At 51.7% G+C, this 25602-nt stretch overlaps 1 protein-coding gene across 1 annotated transcript; it reads left to right on the top strand.

Annotated features, from left to right (window-relative positions):
- Positions 1 to 289: 289 nt before the first annotated feature.
- Positions 290 to 20659, top strand: OAS3 (2'-5'-oligoadenylate synthetase 3). Its single transcript, XM_014787094.2, has 16 exons — positions 290 to 674; positions 2807 to 3089; positions 4472 to 4647; positions 5676 to 5914; positions 6904 to 7057; positions 7491 to 7835; positions 8947 to 9229; positions 10891 to 11066; positions 11866 to 12116; positions 12539 to 12683; positions 13410 to 13583; positions 14883 to 15168; positions 16214 to 16389; positions 16728 to 16966; positions 17877 to 18024; positions 18220 to 20659. The coding sequence occupies exons 1-16, from the start codon at positions 492 to 494 to the stop codon at positions 18229 to 18231; spliced, it is 3270 nt and encodes a 1089-aa protein (XP_014642580.1). The 5' UTR covers positions 290 to 491; the 3' UTR covers positions 18232 to 20659.
- Positions 20660 to 25602: the final 4943 nt, after the last annotated feature.

Here is a 25602-nt window from a genome sequence, read left to right as displayed (position 1 = left end):
ATTCAAGCTCTGACCATTTTTTCATGTAAATCCTGCACATTTCTTAAATGCTCAAGGTAGATTAGTCGGCGCCCGTGCTCGTGTTCTGTGGACCCGCTGCTGTGGAGGCGTTCTGTTCGGTTGCGTTGAGTTCATCCTTGCTGGGAGCTGCAGGAAAGGCAGACCTGGTGCTGGGCGCGGGGAGGCCCAGGAGAGGGCGCTGCGAGTGGAAAGGGAACCAGGAAGTGGGTGCGCCGGCCCGGAGCTGCGGGAAAGAAACGAAACTGAAACTGACAGCGGGGAAGGAGGCGATTCTCTGCGATGCGGGGGAGGAGGTGGGGAGGCTGCGGGAGGCGGGTCAGCAGCGTCCTTCCCTCTCCCCACGCCGGGCGCACGACTTAAGACCGGGCGCTGCGGGCACCTGGGGACCGCGCAGAGCCGGGACGCAACCCCAGAGGCGCGCGAGGGCATCGGAGCCCACGGCCGGCACGCGGAGCCCGTCCTCCCGGACCATGGACGTGTACCGCACCCCCGCCGCGGCGCTGGACAGCCTGGTGGCCCGCAGCCTGCAGCCCCCCGCGGAGTTCGTGGGGGCCGCGCGGCGCGCCCTGGGCGCCCTGGGCGCCGCCCTGAGAGAGCGCGGGGGCCGCCCCGGCGGGGCTGCCCAGCCCTGGAGGGTGCTGAAGATCGTCAAGGTGAGCCGCCTGGGTGGGGCCGACCTCAGGGGCTTCATTTGTAAATAGGGACAATTCTCGGAGGACGCAGGACGCGGGCCCATCGAGGTCGGGGGTGGGGGACGGGGAGGGGTTTTATCAGCTCTTTTCATTCATTTCTTTAACACTTACATAGCACACTTCCTATGCGACAGCACCAACATACTGCTCACAACAGCCCGGGGAGGCAGGTACTGTTAACTCCCACTTGACAGATGGGGAAACTGAGGCACAGAGAGACAAAGTAACGTGTCAGCCTGTAAGAGGTCCAGCCAGGATTCGAAGCCAGGGAATCTGATTCTTGCATCTATGCTCTTCAAGGGCCTCACACTATGCCTGGCCCTAAGGATGCAGAAATAATGATACTTTATAATAACAGCCACATGTACTGAGAAATTACCAAATAACAAGGAACACTGTCTCATTAAATGAGTCAGTCTTCACATTCAGTGAGGTGGGATTCTTGTTCCCGTTTTATGGATGGGTAAACTGAGATTGGGCGTGGTGAAGCCACTGCCCCAGGCCACTTTTTGTCACTTAAATGCCACACTGTCCCGTGACCTCAGGATGCCCACAGACCAGAGAGGAGACAAGTGTCAGCTACCCTATTCAGGGTAAACCCAGGGGGGCCAGGTGGATGAGGGGGCCTGGGAGGATGGAGCTGGAGATGGCCTCAGAGCAGCTAGTGGTTTCCTAGGGCTGAGTCTTAGCTTGGGAGGTGGAAAAGGAGGAGGAGAGACTTGCAGCCTAGGAGATGTGGAGGCAGATTTCTGCCTTTGAGGTGGACAGGAGGAATTTCTGCCTAGCAAGAGTTTAAGGATCTCTAAAGCTGGCATCCTTAGCTTCCAGGAGAACCTGGAACAGCTCTCGTGCTTGAATTTAGCTATGGCCTTCCGATTATTCGAGGCCTTGAAGGAGGCAGTGGTGAAGTGAGTAGGGCTGTGGGCTTCTTTTCCAGTCTTGAGATGCCATTCCCTGCTAAAAGGGCTCCTTGGAGGAATGGCTGGTTTCAGGGCTGGAGCGAGATGTACAAGATGAGCCTGGGGCTTCTGGTTGGACCAAAAAGCAAAGAAGGGGTCACAGACCTCTGAAGTCACATCAGAAGGACATCCCCCCAGGGCCAACATGAAGGGGCTCCCCTGCCCCGGTTGTGACCACCAAAAATGTCTCCAGACATTGCCAAATGTCCTCCGGGGACACAGTCACCCACACTGGGAATCACCATTTTAGAGCTGCCCATGAAAGTGTGTGGGGCGAAATGACACATTGGCTGGAGTTTCTTTTGGAATCACATAAACAGGAAAAAGACGTCGAGCAAATGTGGCAAAGACTTCTACAAAATCCTCTCTTCTTTTGTGTAGGTTTGGAAACTTTCATAATAAAAAGTGTTTTTAAGTGAATTAATTTATGGAGAAAAAAAAGAATGTGGATTTGGAGTCTGACTTCCTGGGGTCAAATCACCACCCTGCCTTTCCTGGCTGGGGGATCGCGAGCAGGTGGAACTTCCCTGCACTTTCGTTTCCTGGTTTGTAAAGTGAGGAACCAGTCCTGGTTCTTGCCTCTTCCTGGCTGTGTTACTCACTTTCCTCTCTGAGCCTCACCCACGTCTGTAACTGTGTGTAACCACATCAGGTTCTTCCCTGTTGTAATCGAGATTATATGTGTCAGATATTTGACAGGGCATCAAGCACAGAGCAGAGACTCCGATAATGTGAGTTTCCTTCTCAAATCGTCCAGCTGGCAGCTTTACAGAAAGAGACACTGGTCAGACAGGTCTCAGAAATTCAGTGAATCATATCACAGTTTTGTATTGATCCTGGGCAAAAGTCGTGAACATATGTTCTGCAAACCAGAATTTGTTTCACCTGCAGTTTTAATTTTTTTTAATGTTAGTTGCCAACATTTAGAAATCATGGATTTACATATAAAAATTGCTTTTCTTGACAACTCAGACCTGGCTGCCCTGGGCCCTCATTCCTGCATGGCATCAAATGCCGGGAGCTGGGTGGCCACAGTCTCCACCCAGCCCACTTGCCTCACCCAAGTTGCCTGCCAGCCTGTGTGGGCACTAGAATTGGAGAGTGCGGAATTCTGAGTTCTTTCTTTCTTCGTAGGGAGGCTCCTCAGGCCGGGGCACGGCTCTGAGGGGTGGCTGTGATTCTGAACTTGTCATCTTCCTCGACTGCTTCAAGAGCTATGAGGACCAGGGCGCTCAGCGTTCAGAGATCCTCAAGGAGATGCGGGCACTGCTGGAATCCAGGTGGCAGGACCCGGTGCCCGGTCTGAGCCTTGAGTTTCCTAAGCAAAACACGCCCGGGATCCTCCAGTTCCGACTGGCATCCACAGACCTCGAAAACTGGATGGACGTTAGTGTGGTGCCTGCCTTTGATGCCCTCGGTGAGGGGCGCCTGGCCCATTCCAGGGTTGGGGGCAAGATCATTAGGAGCAAGACAGGGCTTCCGTTTCTTGTCCTCCACCAACCTGCTGTGTGACCTTGTATTTTACCTTAAAAGCACTGATGTGATTTTTGCATTCTCCTTCATAATGCACCCATGCTTGATTTCGCTTAATAATATGCCCCAAGTCCACATCTGTAAAATGAGGCTAATAATAATGGGATGATAGTAATCTGTCTTACAGAGTTGTTGGAAAGGCAGTGTGCATATATACATGTAATGAACTTGGAACAGAGCCTGGCACCTGATACGGCTACATGAGTCTTTGCTTTTATTTCTATTATTCTCATTACTATTTTTTCAATCATTATTATTATGGACCATGATGCTCTGGGAGATTGCTATCTTGAGTTTGTCCAGGGTTATGATGTCCTGACAGACAGCCTCACTCTCCCACACCTGGTATACCCACCCTCTGGGTACCCATATATTAATCGCAATAACTACTACTTATTAAATGCTTAACTATTCCAAGCACATGACAGGTTTCATCTTATTAACTCCTCAAAACAAATCTATGAGGTCAGTACTGTTTTATCTTCCATTTTACCAATAGAGGCACAGAGACGTACAGTAACTCGCCCAAAGTCACACAGCAAGTAAGTGATGTCAGGAACCTAGAAAATTATGGAGAGTGTTTATTTTCCCAACCAAGCCCATGGGAAGTGGTGGAGGAAAAGATACATACTGTAAGTCAGCCGGCTCTGAGTTCCAATCCCGTCTCCGTCACTTGCCAGCTGTGAAACATTGGGCAGAGCGCTGAATTCCTCTGTGCCTGTTTCCTCTGCTATAAAATGAGGTGAAGGACTGTACTTGCCTCAGAGGGTTCTGGTGGGGATACAGTGAGGGGATTCGTGTCAAACTTGCAGCACAGTGCCTGGCATGTAGTAAAAATGTTAGCAATCCCTGCTAAGGAATCAGAACCTCTCGCCGTATATTTCTCTGGCATCATGCCCTCCCCCCACAGCACTAATTAATTAAAGAGATGTACAGTGGTCCTTGAGTACTGCCTGAGGGAGCCTCAGGGAGGAAAGCATTGCCATCTTCTAGAACTGCTGACTCAGCTGGAAGCACCGTTCCTGTTTAACCATCTTGGAATGAGGCTGCTCTTCTTCAGCCCGACCCCTGGAGGGTCTAGAGCTTTCCTCCTTGCCTCCTGAGAAGTTCCAGGCTCACTTCCTCATCCTCCGACCCCGATGCGGGTGGATCCCCCGCAAATTCCCCCCACTGTCTCCCAGTGCCCCAAGCTGAGCTCCGCACCAGCACTGCCCTCCATCCTGTGTCTTCAGCACCCTTCCTGATCACAGAACTTCACACCCACAGGACAGCTCAGCTCCAATGTCAAACCCAGGCCCCAGGTCTACTCCACCCTCCTCGACAGCGGCTGTCAGGGGGGCGAGCACGCGGCCTGCTTCGCAGAGCTGCGGAGGAACTTCGTGAACACTCGCCCGGCCAAGCTGAAAAACCTCATCCTGCTGGTGAAGCACTGGTACCGCCAGGTGAGGCCTCTAGCGAGGGTCGTTGCTCCAGGCATATGACTGTTTGAATTTCTGCTTCCATGATAGAATAGTTTCTTATGTTTAGTGGCCATTCGTGTTTCTCTTTCTGGGAATTGCCTGTTGATATCATTTGTCCATTATTTTCTACTGGGTTGGCTGTCTTCTTGTTGATTTGTTGGCACTCTTTATATATTCTGGGTGCTAATTCTTATTTAGTTAATATAATGCAAATCTATTCTCCCAGTCTATGGCTTATACTTTCACTTTGTGTATAGGTCTTTTGTCACAGGAAATGGTTGAATTTTAATGTAATCAGATGTGTTCATCTTCTTCTTATGTGATTTGTGCTTCATGTGTCTTATTTAAGAAGTCTGCCTATCCTGACTTTCTCAAATTATTCTCCCATGTTTCCCTCCGAAAGGTTTTAAGATTTCCTTTTCATATTTAGGGCTTTGAAACTATCTGGAATATTTGATGTATGGTATGAAGTGATGTGGAGTTTGTACACCTCCCACTCCAGCCTCAGGAATGTCCCCCTGCACTGTTCATGCTTGTTGATAGACTCTTGTGTATCGGGGAAGGGGTCCCCAGCCTGTGCCTGGAGGGGAGTGAACAGGCTTCCCAAAATCTTAGGGCACATGGCTTGGTTCTTCTTTTGGACCACTCATCATAAAGCAGGTCTGGTATGAGGAGCCCCTGGATTCTGATTCTTGCTCAGCCACCGACTTGCTGTGTGACCCTGGGCAAGGTCACTGGGCAAGGTCTGTCTGCTCCCCCCTCCTGGGGGCTTGACTCTCATACTGCTCCCTCCCCCCCGAATATGAGCCAACTACCTTGCTGAAGCCCCAGCAGTGAGGGCAGATGAGAAACACCGGATTCCTCTTGGCACAGCCTTGGAACACAGGCTCTCGTCCCAGGCTCAGCCTGCGGGGTCCTTGCCCCAGAGACTGAGGGATCCAGCAAAGTTCCACAGAGATCTAGCTCTCCCCTGGCTCCATCCTCTGAGCCCCTGCCCTGCCCCCTCACAGGTGTGCCCACAGGAGGTGAGGAGGGAGACGCTGCCCCCCGCCTACGCTCTGGAGCTGCTGACTATCTTTGCCTGGGAGCAGGGCTGCGGGAAGGAGGCCTTCAGCCTGGCCCAAGGCCTCAGGACCGTCCTGGGCCTGATCCAACAGCATCAGCACCTGTGCGTTTTCTGGACCCTCAACTACGGCTTCGAGGATCCGGCGGTCAGGCAGTTCTTGCGGCGCCAGCTTGAGAGACCCAGGTACCTCCTAATACCCCGCCCGTCCTCCTGTGCCCGGGCCTCGGGGAGATAATTAACATTGACAAAACAGCTCACACCCACTGAGGGCCTGCGTGGGCGCCAAAGCCAAACGCTGCACGTGCACTTTCTAGTTCAGTGGGTTCAGCGCAAGATGCAAATTAGAATCACTTGGGGAGTTTCAGTATATTACATGTTTTGTGCGTGAACGTTTTAGTGACGTGTAACATACACATCCAGAGTGCACATTTTGATGACTTTGTATAAAGTGAACAGACCTGTGAAACCACCACCAGATCAAGGTAGAATGTTCTAGCAATCCGGGAGCCTCCCTTGCACCCCTCCCAAAGGTAACCCCATTCTGAGTGTTATCATTACAGTTCTGTTTTTAAAATCATCTCACTGGCATCATACAGCGTGTGCTTTTGTGTCTGGTTCTCTCTCTCAACATGAAGTCTTTGAGATCCATTCATAAAGTTGCGTGCAGTTGTGGTTCATTCTTTTTCATTGCTGAATAGTGTTCCATCGTGTGAATTTATGACAGTATGTTTTCCATTCTGCTCATGGTGGGCATTTGGGTTGTTTCCACTCCGGGGCTATTACAAGTAGGGCTGTTATACATAGTCTTGGATGTGTATTTCAGTGCATATGCATATGTGTTGGATATCTATCTAGGGATGAATTGCTAAGTCATTGGGAATAACTCAGGGTCTTCAGGGAGCGGGGGGCGGGGGGATCCTGCTATCCTATGATTCCAATGTGCAGCCAGAGTTGAAGACCGTTGCTGCAATTTAATCTCCACAACAGCCCCTCAGAGCAGGCACGGTTGTTGTCCCCATTTTGAAAATGAGGAATCTAAGGCTCAGAGAAGGGAAGTTGTCTGCCCCAGGTCACACAGCTGGAAAGGAGCAGAGTTGGGATTGGAACCAGGTTCTGATCTTGATCTTGACCATCTTGCTAACCAGAACCTTCTTGTCCCTCTGTATTTGCAGGCCTGTGATCCTGGACCCCGCTGACCCCACGTGGGATGTGGGAAACGGGGCAGCCTGGCACTGGCATAGGCTGGCCCGAGAAGCAGAGTCGAGCTACGCCCACCCGTGCTTTCTTCAGGCGGCAGGGGACCCTGTGCAGCCCTGGGAGGGGCCAGTGAGTGAGGGGCTCCCCGAAATCCTTGGGTTCGACACCTAATTTATGTGCTCAGTGTTTCCTGAGCATCTACTGTGTGCCAGGGGCCATGGGGTGTGGACAGAGTTGAGAAGGCGAGGGCACCAGGCATGTAAACAATCTAACCGCCAAGGCAGGCCTGCCTGGAGGAAGGAATGCCCTTGTCTTCGTGGAGTTAGTGTCTGCTTACCAAGCTGTGTCCGCCTGCCACAGGGGGACCTTCTTATAATTCACCCCCTCTACAAGGGCACCTTTTTCTCATCTGCACGAAGGCGCCACATGGGCTAGCGGTGGCCCTCCCACTCCCCCTCTCAGCCTCAGTCGCCCTGACTGTACAAATGGGAGGGGGCTGGTGAGAGAAGGGGCATAGCAACCTCGGTGCGTGGGTAAGACAGCTCCTCCAACAAACTTCCAGGGCCTCCCACGTGCCGGATGCCCGGGTTTGGACCACCCCATCCAGCGAGACCCTGCCCAGAGGACCCCTGCGGACAGCGGGAGTCTCAGTGGTGTGCACCCAAGGATAGGGAGCAGGCAGCCCTCATGCCCCGCTCCTGGTCCCTCGAAAGTGGTCGGCATCGCCCCCGCTACCCCGGAGATGGTCTCAGATCTGTCTCAGATCCCTGCCCCCGAGCTGGACCGCTTCATACAGGACCACCTGATGCCGAGCTCCCAGTTCCAGAGGCAGGTGAGCAAGGCCATCGATGTCATCTTGCGCTGCCTCCGTGAGCGCTGTGTCCACAAGGCCTCAAGAGTCAGCAAGGTGAGTCGGGCAGGTGGAGACACGGATGGGACCTATGGGGGACCACAGTGGGGAGGGGACGGAGCCACAGCAACGCAGCTGAGGGCAGACGGGGGACTGGCCATCTGGGGAGGGGCAGTGTGCTGGCCAGAGACATATATTTAAGTGCCAGCTTTTTTTAAATGATACATTAAAAAAAAAAAAAAAACAAAACACTGTTAAACCGTAATCAGACCACTTCCCTCCTCAGCTCAAAGTCCTCCATGGTTTCACAGAGTAAATTGCCTCAAGCCTGTAGGACCTGGCCCAGGTCTCTCTCTGACCTTGACTTACTCCACATTGGCCTTCTGGCTGCTTCTGGAACTCACCCGGCACACGTCCCCACTGCCTGTTTTCTCTTTCTGGAATGCTCTTCCCCCATCCACTTGGCTCTCCCCCTCCCCCCCGTATGTCTGCAATCCAAGTTGCCTTCTCACTGAGGCCTGACTGCTCGATTTCACATTGCAGCCTCCACTCCCAGGCCCCTTCCTGCTCCGTGGGCCTTCACACAGCATCTGGCACTTTCTGGGCCTATTGTTTGCTGACCGTCCCTCCCTTCCCCTCCCCCTCCCCCTGCTAGAATATCAGTTCCAGGAGAACAAGTAACTTTCATCCACTCGCATATCCTGGTACATGTAAATGCTCAATAAACATCTGTTGAATGAATGAGTGAATGAATGAATGAATGAATGAATTGATTGACACAGGCCAACAGAACATACCTGCTGGCCTCCTGTGGCCCTGGGACCTCCACGTGCAACCTGTGGTCCAGATGTGCGGTGGTAGGTGCTGCAGTTGTGTGCCTGCCGTCTTTGGTCACGGCTCCCATCACCCCCCCACGTTATCTGCTGCTGCGTGTTGGTCTGACTGTGTGCGGCCTTCCCGGGTCAGAAGGCTGTGCAGGCAGGCACGGTCTGACTCACTGCCAGGCTTCTAAGAGTCAGAGGTCACAGGGCTCTGCTGTGGTGGCCCTGGACCCAACATCCACGAGAGAGCAGTTTCAGGGCTGCAGAGAGGATGCAGCTGGTGGGGTCAGAGCCTGACTCCTGGGCTCCCAGAGGGTCATGGCTCTGAGATGTCCTTTCCCCTGCAGGGGGGCTCGTTCGGCCGGGGCACAGACCTAAGGGGCGGCTGCGATGCCGAACTGGTCATCTTCCTCAACTGCTTCAAGGACTACAGGGACCAGGGGGCCCGCCGTGCGCAGATCCTTGATGAGATACGGGCACAGCTGGAATCCTGGTGGCAGGACCCGGTCCCGGGCCTGAGCCTCAAGTTTCCTGAGCAGAGCGTGCCTGAGACCTTGCGGTTCCAACTGGCGTCCACGGCCCTGGAAAGCTGGATGGATGTTAGCCTGCTGCCCGCCTTTGATGCCGTGGGTGAGGTGCCCAGCCTGTGCCTTGGAGAATTGTGTCTTTATAGATGATCTGTGTGTGTGTTTGTGTGTGTGTGCGTGTGTGTTCGTTTTGTTTTGTTTTCCTTTGCAGTAGCTATTAAGACTTTCTCTTGGTTCATAGTAGTCTTCAGTATCTGATACGTCTGCGTGTGGATTTCTTTTTATTTATACTGTTTGGAATTTGTTGTGCTTTTTGAACCTGAGAACTCAATTCTTCATTTAGTTTTGGGAAAATGTCTTCCAATCTCTCTTGGAATACTGCCTCTGCCCTATTTGCTCTAATCTCTGCTTCTGGAATGACTATTAAATGGTGTCTCCTTTCATTCTCCGTGTCTTTCCAACTCTCTCACTTTGCCCATCTCTATCTCTCTCAGGGCTGCCTGCTGCACCGTTGTTCAAATCTGTCTTCCAATTTACTAACTCTCTTCAAATGCGTCTAATCTGCTACCAAGCCTTAATTTTTTATAAATTTCAGTGACTTTATTTTTCACTTCTAAAAGTTCTATTCAGCTATTTCTTAAATCAACCTGTCATTTGTTCATAGGCTTCTGTTCCTTCATTGTGGCTTCAGTTCCTTTCATTTCTTTCATTATTTTAGTCTCTCAGATTGTCCTCTTTTCTCGAATTCTTGAAGTGCTAATTCTCCTAGTTGTTGTGTTGCCTGACTCTCCCTCGTGGTGGATCATTTCCTCGCGTGGTCTGTAATTTTTTATTGTGAGCTCGTCTTTGGAATATGTGGAACTTTTATCTTCTCTCCTTCTCTTACCTTCTCTCCTCCCATGGACATTCCTTCTGCCCTGGGTTGGAGAAACATCCTTTAGGGAACCAAATTTTGACTTTCCTTCTAGCTCGGCTTCGAGAGTTTCACTCCTTCTCAGGCCAGTTTTACATTAACAGCCTGGGACTTCATCATCATACAGATACTGTAAATTTGGACTTCTAGCATAGGATTGGACCTCAGTTTCTTTCTCCTCCCACCCAGAGCCCTACAGCAAGCTCTCTTGAAGCCTCTCTGTTAGTGGGTGACCTTTTTTAGTCAGCTTTTACGGAGAAGGCATCTATTCCAGAGCGCCTTCTCCGTAGGCGGACTGGGACAGAGAGGGAGGGGACTCAATTCCAGCTCCTCTCCACACCTTGATTTTCTCTTCTGGGAGATAATAACGTTAATCATAGCTACCGTTTATGTTTATTGAGCACATGGCATATTCTAAGCACCTTACATGTGGATTTCACTTCATTCTTACAAGAGCCATACGAGGGGAATGCTATTATCCCCCTTTTACAGATGAGGAAACTGAGACCAAAAGAGGCAAGGTCACACAGCTAGGATTGGAACCCAGGCCCATCTGTCTCCAAAGCTCATTCCCTTAACCGCTTTGCCACACAGCTTGTCAGAGTCAAGATTATCCACCTTGCAGAGTTACTCAGTGGATTAGTGAAAATTATTTAAAAGCATACAGCGCATAGTTGGTGCTAAAAAAAAATAATAGTCCTGCTTGTTATTCTCTTATAGATTGTGTATGATTGACGGCAATGTTTTATAATTGATGTTGAAGTATTAATAAAGGCTGGTGAGTGGCTGGGTTGGGAATGCTGCTGTCTTCAATCAGAACTGTGCACTCAGAGTGCTTCGAACATCCACAGGGCAGCTCAGCTCTGGCGCCAAACCCGAGCCCCGCGTCTACTCGACCCTCCTCGACAGCGGCTGTCAGGGGGGCGAGCACGCGGCCTGCTTCGCAGAGCTGCGGAGGAACTTCGTGAACACTCGCCCGGCCAAGCTGAAGAACCTCATCCTGCTGGTGAAGCACTGGTACCGCCAGGTGAGGTGTCCGTACCACTCTCTCCTCCCAGGATGCAGTTGCTGTCATGGCAACTGCCTCAGCCAATCAGCTTGTCCCCTACACAGACATCTCCCCTGCTTCACTTCTTATTGGCCATCCAACTGGAAGGACCACCTCCTCCATCCTACATCCGTTTCCTGCCCAGACCTGGAAGCCCTTGGCTGAAAGAGAATCTTTTCTCCACTGAGTCCACAAGTCCTCGTTTCTTGATTCACCGTTTGTCTCTCGCTCCTCTGTTTCTCCTCTCTCCTCACGCTGCTAATTATTTCCCTGTGCTTTCTCACCTCCAAGCCTCTGCTCGTGCTGTTCCCCCATCACCATCTTCTTTGCAAGTTGTGCTAAATCCTCAGCACCCTTCAGAGCTCCCTCACTAAACACGCCTCTGAGTGCCGGCTCGCCTGCCTTTATTCAGCAAACGTCTACCGACCACCCATCATTGCTAACTGTTGTGATGGATGTCGGGATACCAAGACGAATACATCGCAGCCCCCATTCCTATACAACCACCCCAGACACCCTTTGAGGAAAGACTCTAGGCAAAGACCAAGTCTGAGCCTCTTAGTCTCACCATGTGACCTTGGACAAGTCACTACCCACCTCTGGACCTCAGTTTATCCACCTATAAAATGAGAAGCCTGAGTCAGACCACCTCCAAGTTTCTGTTCTTTCTGTGGTTTTGTTTTTTATATCCCTCTCCTCCTCCAAGTGCGTAGGGCCATCTTAGCACACAGTAGGTGCTCACACTCAGTGACTCTTTGATTGGCTTTGGGTGACATAGGTTGCAGCTCGTAAGAAAGGAGGGCGGCCAGCCTGTGCCTCTCTGCCCCCAGCCTACGCCCTGGAGCTCCTGACCATCTTTGCCTGGGAGCAGGGCTGCGGGAAGGACCGTTTCAACACTGCCCGAGGCCTGAGGACCGTCCTGGGGCTCGTGCAGCAGCACCAGCATCTTCTTGTCTACTGGACGGTCAACTACAGCTTTGAGGACCCAGCTCTCAGAAAACACCTTCACGGCCAGCTTCGGAACCCCAGGTGCACACTTGCTTCCCCACTGCCTGCCCTGCATCATCCCTCTCCTCCCCCCCGTCACCTGGAGTCATGGGACCCAGGAGGGGTCCAGGGTGGGGTTTGGGTGCCCCAACCCTGCTCCTCACTCCGCTTCCTTCTGCACTCTGCTGAGGAAGCCTGGACACAAGGAGCCCCAAAGAAAACCAGGGCCAGTTTTATTAACACAATAAAACACCATTTCTCAAATTAAGGGGCCACCCAATAGCTTCCTGACAGAGGCGGCCAGGCAGGGATCCTACAGCTCTTGGGCAAAATTGGGCCAACCTAAGGTCCTGACAGTCTTCTCCATCTCCCCAGCCCTCACTCCTTCCCAGTCTCTCCCACCCCCCTGCTCCTTCACTGATTCCCACCTTCCCCACCTGCCTGCCCATCCACTCTGCCCCCAGGCCCCTGATCCTGGACCCTGCCGACCCCACCTGGAATGTGGGCCAGGGCAGCTGGGAGCTGCTGGCCCAGGAAGCGGCAGTGCTGGCGACGCAGGCCTGCTTTACGAGCAGAGAAGGGACGCTGGTGCAGCCCTGGGATGTGATGGTAAGAGGGGGGGTCCCCGGGGTGGCGGATGCTGGTGGCGCTCCCTCCCAGATCCCCTTTCCCGGCCGGTGTGCACATCCCCAGACATTAGGAGTGTTGGCTGCTGACAGCTTACAGCTGAGGCACAGATGGTTCCGTCCTGGCCAGGGCTTGAGTGACACGGGTACAAAAGGCCCACCCTTGTTTCAAGGCAGGACCAATTCCATGATGCAGCTCATGCTCCAGAGCCCCCTGTGGGATCAGGAGAAAGCTCTCTGCAGCTGAGCCTGCTTAGCTCCTTCCTCCGCCCTGTGCTGCTTCCCTCACTCCCTTCTCCTGCAAGCGCTCTCCCGCTTAATCCCGTGCACGAGAACCCCCGTCACGGCTCTCCTCCTGGGGCACCCTGCTTAAGACGATAGCCATTTGTGGCTCCCAAAGGGCTATGGCGCTATCGCATTTGCTATTTGGCAGCAGGATCTCGTAACCAGTGCTTAACACTCAAGACAATCCAGTGAGGCATGGGCCTCCTTAGTGCCCCCATTGAACATTGGGGAAACTGAGGCTGTGTGGTGGGGATGGAAGGAGAACTTGAACTCTGGTCCCTGTGACGCTGGGACCTGCCAAGCAGTTGAGAAGAAGAAAAGAGGGGGTAGTGGGAGCCTTGTCCTCACAGGATATCAAAGGGCAGGGCCCGGCGTTCATAGGGAATGCTGTCTCGAGCTGGCCCTGCCTGGCTTCTCTCTGCAGCCCGCTCTCCTTCACCAAACCCCAGCCGAGGACCTGGACAAGTTCATCAGCGAGTTTCTCCAGCCCGACTGCGACTTCCTGGCTCAGGTGAAGAAGGCTGTTGATACCATCTGCTCGTTCCTGAGGGAAAACTGCTTCCGGGATTCTCCCATCAAAGTGCTCAAGGTGGTCAAGGTGAGTCCCCAGAGAGCTGTGGGCAGAGAGGGGCCTGCAGGCTGGTGATGTCTCCCAGGCCCAGCCCGGACCTGACCCATTTCTGTGGCCATTGTGGCAACCAGCGCAAAGCCAAGCATAGAGCAGAAAGCTGGACGTGGTCATGGGTAGATGGCAGAGGGTGGGCTCAGATGCGTCCAGCAAGTTTCTTTTGATTGCTCATGACAGCCAACTCAAAAGAAGCAACAAAAAGTATGTATTGGCTGATGTAAATGAAAAGCCCTTGAGTAGATCTAGCTTCAGGCACAGCTAGATCCAGGAGCCCATGCAGAGTCATCAGGGCTCAGCTTTCCTTCCTACTCTTGGCTCTGTCTTCTTCTGCCTTTGGACAGGCCCTGTCCACATGATGGTCTTTGGCATCTCTAAGGTTCCAGAAAGGGAAATTCTCTTTTCTCGAAATTCAAAGAAAAGTCTTGGAATTGAGTGTCATTGGCCTGGCTATCCATCCCCGAACATCCCCAGAGCATGATGGGGCTAGCGAGACATCATGCTCTGACTGGCCAAGCCTGGGTCTCATGGTGGATTCAGCCACACGTGGACATCATGGGCTGAGTGTGGGGGAAGAGTGAGTCCCCCAAGAAAACCAGGATGCTGACCCCAGAAGGTGGAAAGGAGGCCGGGGGTGTACAAAAATTCACATTATCCACTGCACCAGATAAAACCTCAGCTCACAGCTGGAGTCACAGTGAGACCCGGGTCAGCTCTGGAACCAGCATCAGCATAGAGTCAGCCAATGAAGAGTCCCAGGCCTGCTGATTTGCTGTGTGACCCCAGGCAAATACCCTCCCCTCTGATCCTTGCCTTCCTCATCCATAACACTTGAGGCCGGTAGCCTGACTCACTGTGCTCAACTGTGGCTTCCCACAGAATCACAGGGAGGCTTTTAAAAAATATACTGACGGCCCGGTCCCCTCCCAGGCAGATTAAATCGGTCTCAGGGGCGTAGGAGCCAGGCATCGGTCAGACAAGCTTGGGAACCGCAGTCCTGAAAAAAATCTCTCAAATCCCTCCCAGCCCCCAAACATGATGGAATGAGAAATTTTGCGTTTGCTGAAGGGTTTGAACTTGTGTCTTGCACACTTCTTTTTCTCACAACTATGCCACGTATTAACCCATGTTAAAGATGTAGGACAGAGAGGTTAGGTGACTTGCCCAAGGTCACACAGCGGGTTCCTGACTCAGAGTGCAGAGCCCAGAGGCTCTGGCAGGAGGACGGCAAGCAGTACTTCGGGGTCAAGCCACCTGCCGTGTCCTCCCCAGGGCGGCTCTTCAGCCAAAGGCACAGCTCTGCGAGGCCGCTCAGACGCCGATCTGGTGGTGTTCCTCAACTGCTTCCGCCAGTTCGCCGAACAAGGGAACAGGCGGGCCGAGATCATCTCAGAGATCCGAGCCCAGCTGGAGGCTTGTCAGCAGGAGCGGCAGTTTGAAGTGAAGTTTGAGATCTCCAAGTGGGAGAATCCCCGCGTCTTGAGCTTCACCCTGACATCCCAGACGATGCTGGATCAGAGTGTGGACTTTGACGTGCTGCCAGCCTTTGACGCCCTAGGTGAGGTGCCCAGGCATGGTCCTGAGAAGGGGAAAAGCAGAGGCAGGGCTGCCATGGCCAGTTGTAGAGCTTGTGCACTGCACAACAAGACCCACCTGTTCTCATCGTAGGCATTGCAGATGTGGATGTTTATCACATCTGTCCTGCAAAGGGTACATCTTCCTAATTCACACAAAGGAGCTAAATGGGCTGACAGTGGCCCTGAGCTGGGTTCTGGTCCCAGCAATTCCACCAACGTGCTGGATGATCTTGAACAATGGACTGCTCGACCTTGAGTCCGTGTTTTCATCTGACAGTGAGGACACTGAAGTGTCTCAGAGCATCCCCAGCTTTGAGTATTTGTGTACCACTTCCCCCCCCCGCCACAGACCCACTTGATCAGTCCACTCAATAAATGCACCTACTCTGTGCCCGGACCCTTCCGGGGATGGAGGACAAATCCCTGAATGAAACAGATGCAAGTCTGTCTGTATCTGTTCAGCTCTGAGTTTGGATAGGAGAGTCTGCAGCAGAGGAAATCCACTGTATCTGAATGTATCTGGTTCCTGAGGTTTGGAAAACAAGTAGCAAGGGAGAGATTCATCCAGAAATGTATCTGAATCTATTCAGTGTGCAGTTCAGCAGCGAGAGCTGGGGATCAGGGGTGACTTTAAGTGCCAGGGAACCAGAACAGTGGCATCGGCTCTGACCACATCCAGTTGTGTGAGCTGCAGGAGGCTGTAAGGGGGAGACTCTCCCTTTCTTAGAGAGACATGAGCAGGTGCAGAGAGCATTAAAGACAGATTAGGTCCCAGGCGAGACTTGCTCCATGCTGGGTAAACAGGTGGCTTGAAAGCAGGCAGAAAAGGGAATCAGATCCTCACCAGGGGTGTAATGCGGGCCACGACCCGTCTGTGTTCCACCCAAAAACACCCTGTGGCCTAGCTTCGGGTCCCGGTCCACCCCTAGGGAGATGCCAAGCAGGAGATCTCGAGAAGTCCTTTCTGAGTCGGCCCCGCCGCGACTCTGGGAAGTGAAGTGATGGTTTCCTTCTCCCTGTGCGCAGGCCAGCTGGGCGCCGGCTCCAGGCCCGGCTCTCAGGTCTACGTGGACCTCATCCACAGCTACAGCAACGCGGGCGAGTACTCCCCCTGCTTCACGGAGCTGCAGCGTGACTTCATCATCTCGCGACCCACCAAGCTCAAGAGCCTGATCCGGCTGGTGAAGCACTGGTACCGGCAGGTTCGGCACAGGGACGCGGCCGCCCCCCGGCGGCCCTGGGCGCTCCCTCTGGAGCACTCTCCTGGGAGGAGGCAGGGCCCCACCCCGGCCAGAACCCTGGGCTAGGGGAGCAGGAAGAGGGCTATTTCCTAGCTGTGGGGCCTTAGTTTTCTTATCTGAGAAATGGGGCTGGCAGAACCATGTCGCAGGATTTGATGGGCTAATGCACTGTGACGCATCCGGCATAGGTAGGTGCTCAATAAAAGTTTGGGGTGGGTCTGCCCACTCTGGAAGGGTCCCTCCCATTCCTCTTCACTGCCAGTAGGGACCAACACATCTCCTTTCTCCTCGTTCCCCAGTGCAACAAGATGCCCACAGGGAAGGGCTCCCTGCCCCCCCAGCACGGGCTGGAACTCCTCACGGTCTACGCCTGGGAGCAGGGCAGGCAGGGCCCTCAGTTCAGCATGGCCGAGGGCTTCCGCACCGTTCTGGAGCTGGTCACCCAGTACCCCCAGCTCTGTGTCTACTGGACCGTCAACTACGGCAGTGAGAACAAGACCATCAGGGACTTTCTGGAACTGCAGCTTCGGAAGCCCAGGTTCAGGCCCCCCCTCGCTGTCCCAGATCTGGGGTCACTCACTCCCTCCCCGCCTCCCGAGGGCACAGAGCGGAGACAGGAAAGTCCTCTTTCAGGAACTGAGCGCCTTTCTAACAGTGACACTTAGCATGTGAGGGACAGGCAGGCAGCTTCCTGGTCACCAGTAAATGGGAAATGCAAGATCCAAGTTAAATCTGAATGTCAGATAAACAGCGAATAACTTTTTAGTATAAATGTGTCCCGTGCAGTATTTGGGACATACTTATGCTAAAAACAAAAACAAACAAACAAAAAAAACTAACTTACTCATTTACCCAAAACTCAAATTTAACTGGGCATCCTCTAATTGTGTTTGTGGAATCTGGCAACCCTATCTGGGAACCCACCAGGTAACGTACGCATGTCTCGTTCTTGGGGGTTTTGCTACCTCTGAAATGGTCCAGAGACAGCAGAGGTGTTTTCACAAGTTCATGATGCATCTCCAGGCAGTGGACGATGGCTCCTTAGAGTGATGTGTTGAAGAAGACTCTGAGGTTGCGATTTGGCTCAGCTGAAAAGAGTAGCCTACTCAGTTAGTGACGCCTACCACGGATGCAGGAAGGGAGAGTGGTGGAACCAGTGCTGTGATTGATTAACAGTGCCTGCTTTATGTGCAGAAGGGGTAAGCGTGGCCTGAGCACTGTGGTTGATTGGTAATGTCTGCCCTGGACGCAGCAGGGAGAAGTGGTCCATGCGTAGCTTATTTTCTCTTCCTGCCCTGGAGTGGGTGCCTGGAGCACAGAGGAGTCTCTGAGCCCTGCCCCTGTCTCCTGCAGAGTGTTGGGTAAGGGAGGAGAATAGTCCAACCAGTCCCACAGGTGAACACCTAGAAGTTTCCAGGAATAAGACTGACCCTGGATGGGAATTGCAGGCCCATCATCCTGGATCCAGCTGACCCGACAGGCAACCTGGGCCACAATGCCCGCTGGGACCTGCTGGCCAAGGAAGCTGCTGCCTGCATGTCTGCCGTGTGCTGCACGGGCAGGGATGGCACCCCCATCCGGCCGTGGCCAGTGAAGGTGAGAGATCTGGTGTGGGGGGGGCACCCTTTGTTGGGGGCAGTGTGATCAGGAGAGGGGTGTGAGTCCTCCCAAAGGGGCAGGGCCCAGTCGTGGCCCCAGGTGTGCCCCGTGCCTCCACGTCCTGTCTGTCCATGTGGTCAGCTTCTCCAGGAAGGTTAGGGGTAACCAGTATCTTCTATAACCCTCCCCCAGGCTGCCGTGTGAAGCCCAGAAAATCAGTGGTCATACTGGATGGACAGATGGACACCAGCCCTTGGCATGGGGAGACTCAGGGTCACCTGCCAGATGTGTGCGTGTGTGTGTGAGCGAGAGAGAGAGAGCGATTGATTCAGTGTATCTGTCTCCTCCCTGGTCCAGCGTCCCGACTGATATCCCTGCCTCCCAACCCTGCCCCCTCCTCCAGGCAGCCCCTTCTGCTTTCCCAGCCCAACTGAGCTTCACTGACTACCACCTCATATCAGATGGGCACGTCCCGGCTCACACACGCCTCTGCCCCCATGGCCTGCACACTGGCGTCCAGACTCCATGGGTCGGCCCCAGCCTGGGTTTTCAGCTTCTCCATCATCCTCATGGCTTCTCTTCTCAGACAGCTACTGCTGCATCCCACACTGCATCCCACCCCTGCCGAGACGGTCCTCCTCCCTGACTCCTCTCTGCCTGTCCACACTGCTCACATCCTTCCTCCTGCTGAAACCCTCCCTGACCTCCCAGTGGCCTCGCCCTCTTCCCCAGTCCAAGAACTTTCCACAGGGATGGCAGAGTTTTCATCTCATTCATCAGCCACAGTCAGTTGGTAGTGGCTGCCTGGAGCCCTGTGCTCTGAAGGATTCTGAAGAATGGATACGTAGCTGGGAAGAGTGACCTAATCGATTGGTGATGTCTGCCATGGATGCAGTATAGGAAAGTGGTGACATGAGTGCTACGATTGATTAGCAGTGTCTGGCCTGGATGCAGGAAGAAGGTGCTCGCAGGCCTACAGTATATTTCTGGGCTACTGAGGAGCTCTCTGAGCTCAGCCAGTAGCAGGAGAGCAGGCACAGATCAGCTAGCTTTGTCTGCCACAGACACAGAGGGAGTGGGGGCATGCCTGCCATGAAGTCCCTCTCATTGGACACCTAATTGGATGCCTTCTCATTGGAGGCCTCCTCTTCTCCACCCTGCCTGTTTCACTCATTCTCCCAGTTTGCACGTCTTGATGCCGTGCCTTGTTTGTATTCCTGAGTTTTTACTGGGTTCCTGTCTTCTTTCCTGACCCACTGGAATCCTCCGCCCATGGCATCCTCCATCCACAGAGCCTAAATGTGAGCCAGTGCCCGAACAACAGTGCTCAGCCTATTTCTGGGCCTCCAGAACAAACCCACCAGGTGCTTGCAGGTGGCACTCCTGACCTTCAGTCCAACAACAGGGTCCCTCTTAGTCAAGGCTGAGCACGGAAAACAGAAAGCACTCCAGGAATCATGAGCAGAAAGGGACTACATCTAAATCCCTGGATGGGCTGGAGGAGCAGAAGGCAGGGGCCACCTCTGGACTGTTGGTTTCAAGATTAGACCGCCGTGGCTAACTCAGAGGACAGGAGCTGCTGCTGCTTCTGCCCACACCACTGCAGCCGCCCTCTCTGCCTCACACCCACAAAGCTGGGTCCAGACCCTCGAACGTGGCCTCCGGCAGCCACGAACATCTCTCAGGACTTGCCAGCTGCCAGCGCTGCGCGGAGATGGCTTCTGCCTCCGTCCTTTAGCACAATCTAAAGTACAGCTGGGATTCTGACTGCTGGGGAGTCTGAGAGGTGAATGTTTCGTCTCCCACGCCGTGTAGCACAGGGAGGAATGGATGCCCAGTGCCTGGGGGGCAGCATCCGGGACAGTGTCCCCAGCAGATGCACCGTGAACGTCTGTTGGGTGGGTGATGGAGTGGCCCATCCCAGAGGAGTGGACCAGGGGACAGGGAAAGAGCCACTACTCATCCCCTCTCTGCCCCCTGAGTGTCTTAGACAGTCTGACTCTCTGTGGACCACTGCTGGGCACTGCCTGTCAGGTGCTATCTTAGTCCATTCAGGCTGCTATAACAAAGTACCACAGTTTGGGTGGCTTATAAACCACAGAAATGTATTTCTTAGAGTTCTGGAGGCTGGAAGTCTGAGATGAGGGTGCCAGCATGGCCGGGTTCTGGTGAGGGCCCTCTTCTGAGGTGCAGACTTCTTGTTGTATTCTCCATGGGGGAAAGAGAAGTAGCCAGCCCTCTGGCCTCTTCTATAAGGGCACTAATCCCGTTCATGGGGGCTCCACACTCCTGACCTAATCACCTCCCAAAGGCCCCTCCTCCTAACAGCATCACCTTGGGATTAGGATTTCAACATGGGGGTTCGGGGGGACACAGACGTTCCTTGCATTGCAGGGATGCAGGACAGGGGACCGGGGAGGAGGAGCTTCCCCGTCGCCATCATCATTCTTGGAGAGAGAGCGATGGAGAGCTGTGCCTCTGCTTCAGTCCCCTGCCTTCTTCGGCTCAGCCCGCAGGGACTAGAGCGGGTGAGGCTGAGGCAGAGCCTCCCACTACCTGTGCCGTGTTGGTGCCTCCATCTTGTGGTGTTCTTGCTGCTGAATGGGTGTTAATAAAGTCTTCTTGGACTCACCTCGATGGCTGGCTGGGAATCCAAGTCTGGAGCTCTCAGGACCCCAAGTTACACCTTCTGGGTTGGCCCTGGCTGCTGCAACACACAGTTCCTAGAGCTCTTGCGGGCAGCAGAGACCTGCCCTGCCAGGTGTCCAGCAGCAGATGCGGACCTGGCCTGGGCATTGAGAGCCATTAGTTCTCATCCTGGGTGGAGTCGGTGGTGGGTCCCAATTTGGTAACTCCCATCCCCACCACATGGACTCTAGATCTCCCTCTCGAAATGGCTCTAGAACTAGGATAACTGTGAGCTGGTGGGAAACGGGGCAGCATGGGTGTGTGGGAGGTGAGGGGTGGCTGTCATGTGGGCCCAGTGGAGAGGAAGTCCTGCTGATCCAAGCAGGGGCGTATTTTATTCGAGCCCCTGGGTCTTTGTCAGTGGCCACCTGGTATTGACATCGTGGCCCCACTGTAACTTTTGGGGGCTTCCTGATGCAGCCACACCCTTAGATAGATGCCAGTTCTCCCTAAGTTGACTTATACATTCAATGATCACCCATAAAGTACCCACATGCACTTTTCTCTGAAACTAGACAAGTTGCTACTAACGGTCTTATGGAAAAATACACGTGCAAGAAAAACTAGGAAAATGCAGAGAAAAGAGCTTTGAGGAGGGACTAGCCCAATATTAAAACATACTGTGCAGCCTCTAGTATTTAAACAGCATGGCAGTGGCCTGTAGATAAACAGGCCAGTGGATTTGGGTGGCTACTGCCACGACGCTGGGGGAAAAAATAACAAAAAGATAAATGTGATCCATCAGCAATTGAAAGCTCAGTGTGAGAGCCTGAGGGGCCTCCTTGGTTGCATATGAAGAGGCTCTTCCCATCTCCTGCAGCCAGAAGGCAAAGGAAAATGAGGACCTAGCCCAGAAGTGAATTGCAAGGGATGCAGGGCCCCAAAGAAAGTGTTGGGGTTTTTTTTTAATTTTCAATTTAATTTAATTTCTAATTTTAAACATTTTTTATTGAGATAAAATTCACGTACCATAAATTTCCCCTTTTAAAGTGTACAATTCAGTGGTTTTAGCACATTCACAAGGTTTATATTTGGTATATTCACGAGGTGAGCCATATCACAAGGTGCACTCATCATACTAATTCCAGAACATTTTCATCACCCCCAAAAGACACCTGAAACCCATTAGCAGTCACTCCCCATTCCCTCCAACCCCTTCCCCGCCTAGTCCCTGGCAGCCATCAATCTGCTTTCCGGGGGCCGGCCCGGTGGCTCAAGCGGTTAAGCGCACGCGCTCCGCTGCAATGGCCCGGGGTTTGCCGGTTCAGATCCCGGGCACGCACCGAGGCACTGCTTGGCAAGCCATGCTATGGGGGCATCCCATATAAAGTAGAGGAAGATGGGCACAGATGTTAGCCCAGGGCCAGTCTTCCTCAGCAAAAAAAGAGGAGGATTGGCAGATGTTAACACAGGGCTGATCTCCTCACAAAAAAAAAAAAAAAAAATCTGCTTTCTGTCTCCATTACAGATGTTTCATGTACATGGAATCCTACAAGATGTGACCTTTTGTGTCTGGATCCTATCACTTAGCACAATGTTTTCAAGGTTCATCCGTGTTACAGCATATGTCAGTGCTTCTTTCCTTTTTGTTACCGAATAATATTCCATTGTATGGATATGCCACATTTTGTTTATCCATTCATCCGTTGATAAGCATTTGGATTGCTTCCACTTTTTGGCCACTAGGAATAATGCTGCTATGAACATTTGTGTACAAGATTTTATGTGGACATATATTTTCATTTATCTTGGGTATGTACACCTAGGAATGGAATTTCCGGGTCATATGGTAACTCTATGTTTAACCGTTTGAGGAACCACCTTACTGTTTTCCATAGCAGCTGCACCGTTTACACCCCCACCAGCAATGAACGGGGTCCCAGTTTCTCCACTCACCAACACTTTTTATTGTCCGTCATTTTGATTATAGCCATCCTAGTGGATGTAAAAGAAAGTTATATACTCTCAAAATAATCAGGTCTGCTAAACAAGGTCAGACCCTGCTTGGGGAAGAATGGGACCCTGACACAGACTGGGCATGTAAGGGTTGAAGCCCCTGGAATTCTTGAATCCCCAGATTCCTCTGAACCTTCAGAGCTGCAGAAATAGCCCACCCATCCACCTTGTTAAAAGTTACCACCTCCCACCTTGCATGGAGACCCTGCAGAGGCCTCTCTTCCATAAGACCGGTGCCCACCTTCACTCCTGCCCACTAGGCCTATGACTAGGGTTAAGTCCCAAAATAACCCAGCTGAGGACGTGCTGGGCCTGATAAGGGAAGGAAGGACCTATATCCCAAATAGCCATAGAAGTGTCATCATCATGGCAGCATGGGAGGTTCCCTTTGTCTCTCTCCTTCAATCTACAGTGACTAAAATATCCATAACCCAATAAAGGCCACATTGCCCAACACACCAGGATGCTGGAGAGAGCGACACATCAGTACATATAAAGGTGGGTGGATTGCAGTACAAAGAGGAGGTGAACTGGAGGAAGAGCAGAGGCAGCACCCAGGATCCTGGACCCCCAGCGGCAGTGGCTGAGGCAGCCACCCCCAGCCCCAGCGAACCTGGTGGGCAGCAGTGGAGGCACAAGTACAACTCCAACCTTCCCATCACAGTGGCACATACGGCCACAAGGAAACAAACAACAGCAGAGGCGGTGCCTGTGAACCCAGCTCCCTCCCCCACTTCTCCCCCCCACCCCCACCACCGCAGTGGAGCTTCCGACCCAGGTGATTCTGGACAGAGGTGGAGGAGCATCAGCCATCACTGTACCCCCAGGAGCGGAGCCAGCGACCACAGCAACACCAGCAACAGCAAGGCATCAGTGATGAGAGTACCCCCGACACCCCTAATAGAAGCAGTGGAGGGTGGGGTGGAGGGTGGAATGTGCTGATCCTCAAATATAGCCTGAGGCAGTTAAGGGAAGAGAAACCAAAAACTAGTGCTATAGTGTCACCTACTGAAAAACAAAGAAAGGCCTCTAATCTCCATCACCTACTGAAAAACAAAAGAAAGGCCTCTAATCTCCAATCAGTTAAATAGTTAGAATCAAAACAAACAAAGCTATACCTAAATAAGAAAAGTGTTCACTATGACAAGGGATCAGCAGAGGAAGAACTCAGCAAGCACCACAAAAAATTATGGTAACACAGCATCACAAAAAGAAAATAACAATTCTCCAGAAACCAAACATAAAGTCATGGAAGATTGTGACCTAACTGATAAAGAATTCAAAAGAGCTGTCATGAAGAAACTCAGTGAGCTACAAGAAAACTCAGAAAGACAGTTCAGTGGGCTCAGGAATAAAATCAATGAACAGAAGGAGTACTTTGCCAAAGAGATTGAAACTCTAAAAAGGAACCAAACAGAAATTCTGGAGCTGAAGAAGTCAATGAGATGAGGAATGCATTAGAAAGCACTGGAAATAGAGCAGACCATATGGAAGAGAGAAACAGTGAGCTTGAAGATAGAAAACTAGAAATTTTGCAAGTAGAAGAGGAGAAAAAACTAAGATTTTTAAAAAATGTAAAAATTCTATGAGAATTATCCAACTCCATTAGAAAAGACAACACAAAGATAATGGGTATACCAGAAGGAGAAGAGAGAGAGAAGGGAGCAGAGAACTTATTTAAATAAAGAATAGCTTAGAACTTCCCAAACCTGAAGTAGGAACTGGATATACAAATCTATAAAGCTAATAAAACACCCAATTATCTCAATGCAAAAAGGCCTTCTCCAAGACACAAGATAATAAAACGGTCAAAAGTCAATGAGAAAGAAAGAATATTAAAGGCAGCCAAGGGAAAAAAAACAATAACCTACAAGGGAACCCCCATGAGGCTATCAGCAGATTTCCCAGCAGAAACTCTACAGGCCAGGAGAGAGTGGAATGATATATTCAAAATATTGAAAGACAAAAACTGTTAGCCAAGAATACTCTATCCAGCTAAGGTATCCTTCAGATATGAAGGAGAAATAAAGGCTTTCTCAGACAAACAAAAGCTGAGGGAGTTCATCGCCACTAGACCTGCCTTACAAGAAATGTTGAAAGGAGCTGTCCTACCTGAAATGAAAAGGCAAAGGTTTACAAAGCTTTGAACAAGGTGATCAATAGACAGACAGAATCAGAAAATTGCAACTCTATGTCAGAATAGGTTAGTAAACACTTAATCATAACAAAAAGGCTAAAAGGAAAGAAAGCACTAAAAATAACTACAACCACTTCAATTTGGTAAAAAATTCACAATACCAAAAGGGATAATTTGTGACAAGAAAAATATAGAAGGGGAAGAGGAGAAGGACAGAACGTGCATAGGCTAATGGAGATAAGATGCTATCAGCAGATAAAGGACTATCTCATCTATGAGATCTTTTATACAAACCTCATGGTAACCACAAAACAAAAATTCAAAGAGTCATAAAACATAAAAAAAGAGGAAACTGAGAAACACATCACAGAAAACCACCAAACTGAAATGGCAGGTGGAAACACAAGGAAAAAGAAACAATAGAAATATAGAACAACCAGAAAACAAAAGATGAAATGGCAATATTAAGCCCTCATATATCAACATATATCAATAATCACTCTAAATGCAAGTGGATTGAATTCACCAATCAAAAGACACAGAGTGGCTGGATGGATTAAAAAACAAGACCCAAGAATACGCTGTCTCCAAGGAGACTCATCTCAGCACTGAAGACAAACACAGGCTCAGAGTGAAGGGACGAAAGATGATACTCCAAGCAAAGGGCAACCAAAAGAAATCGATGTAGGCATACTTATATCAGACAAAATAGACTTCAAGCCAAAAAAGATAAGAGACAAAGATGGACATTATATAATGATAAATGGGACAATCCACCAAGAAGACTTAACATT

This window comes from Ceratotherium simum, chromosome 35 (genome assembly GCF_057802395.1).
Source record: "Ceratotherium simum simum isolate JZ-2026a chromosome 35, ASM5780239v1, whole genome shotgun sequence".
NCBI classification, from domain to species: Eukaryota; Metazoa; Chordata; class Mammalia; order Perissodactyla; family Rhinocerotidae; genus Ceratotherium; species Ceratotherium simum.
The sequence above is the reverse complement of the archived record's forward strand: the minus strand, read 5'-3'. Positions and strand labels throughout refer to the sequence as shown.

Bases quoted from the DNA above. Each gene is read 5' to 3' on its own strand.
- OAS3 (XM_014787094.2), top strand. From the start codon at position 492: ATGGACGTGTACCGCACCCCCGCCGCGGCGCTGGACAGCCTGGTGGCC. The intron at 9,230-10,890 runs GTGAGGTGCCCA...GAACATCCACAG, and splicing joins GCCCGCCTTTGATGCCGTGG to GGCAGCTCAGCTCTGGCGCC. The intron at 12,684-13,409 runs GTAAGAGGGGGG...TTCTCTCTGCAG, and splicing joins TGCAGCCCTGGGATGTGATG to CCCGCTCTCCTTCACCAAAC.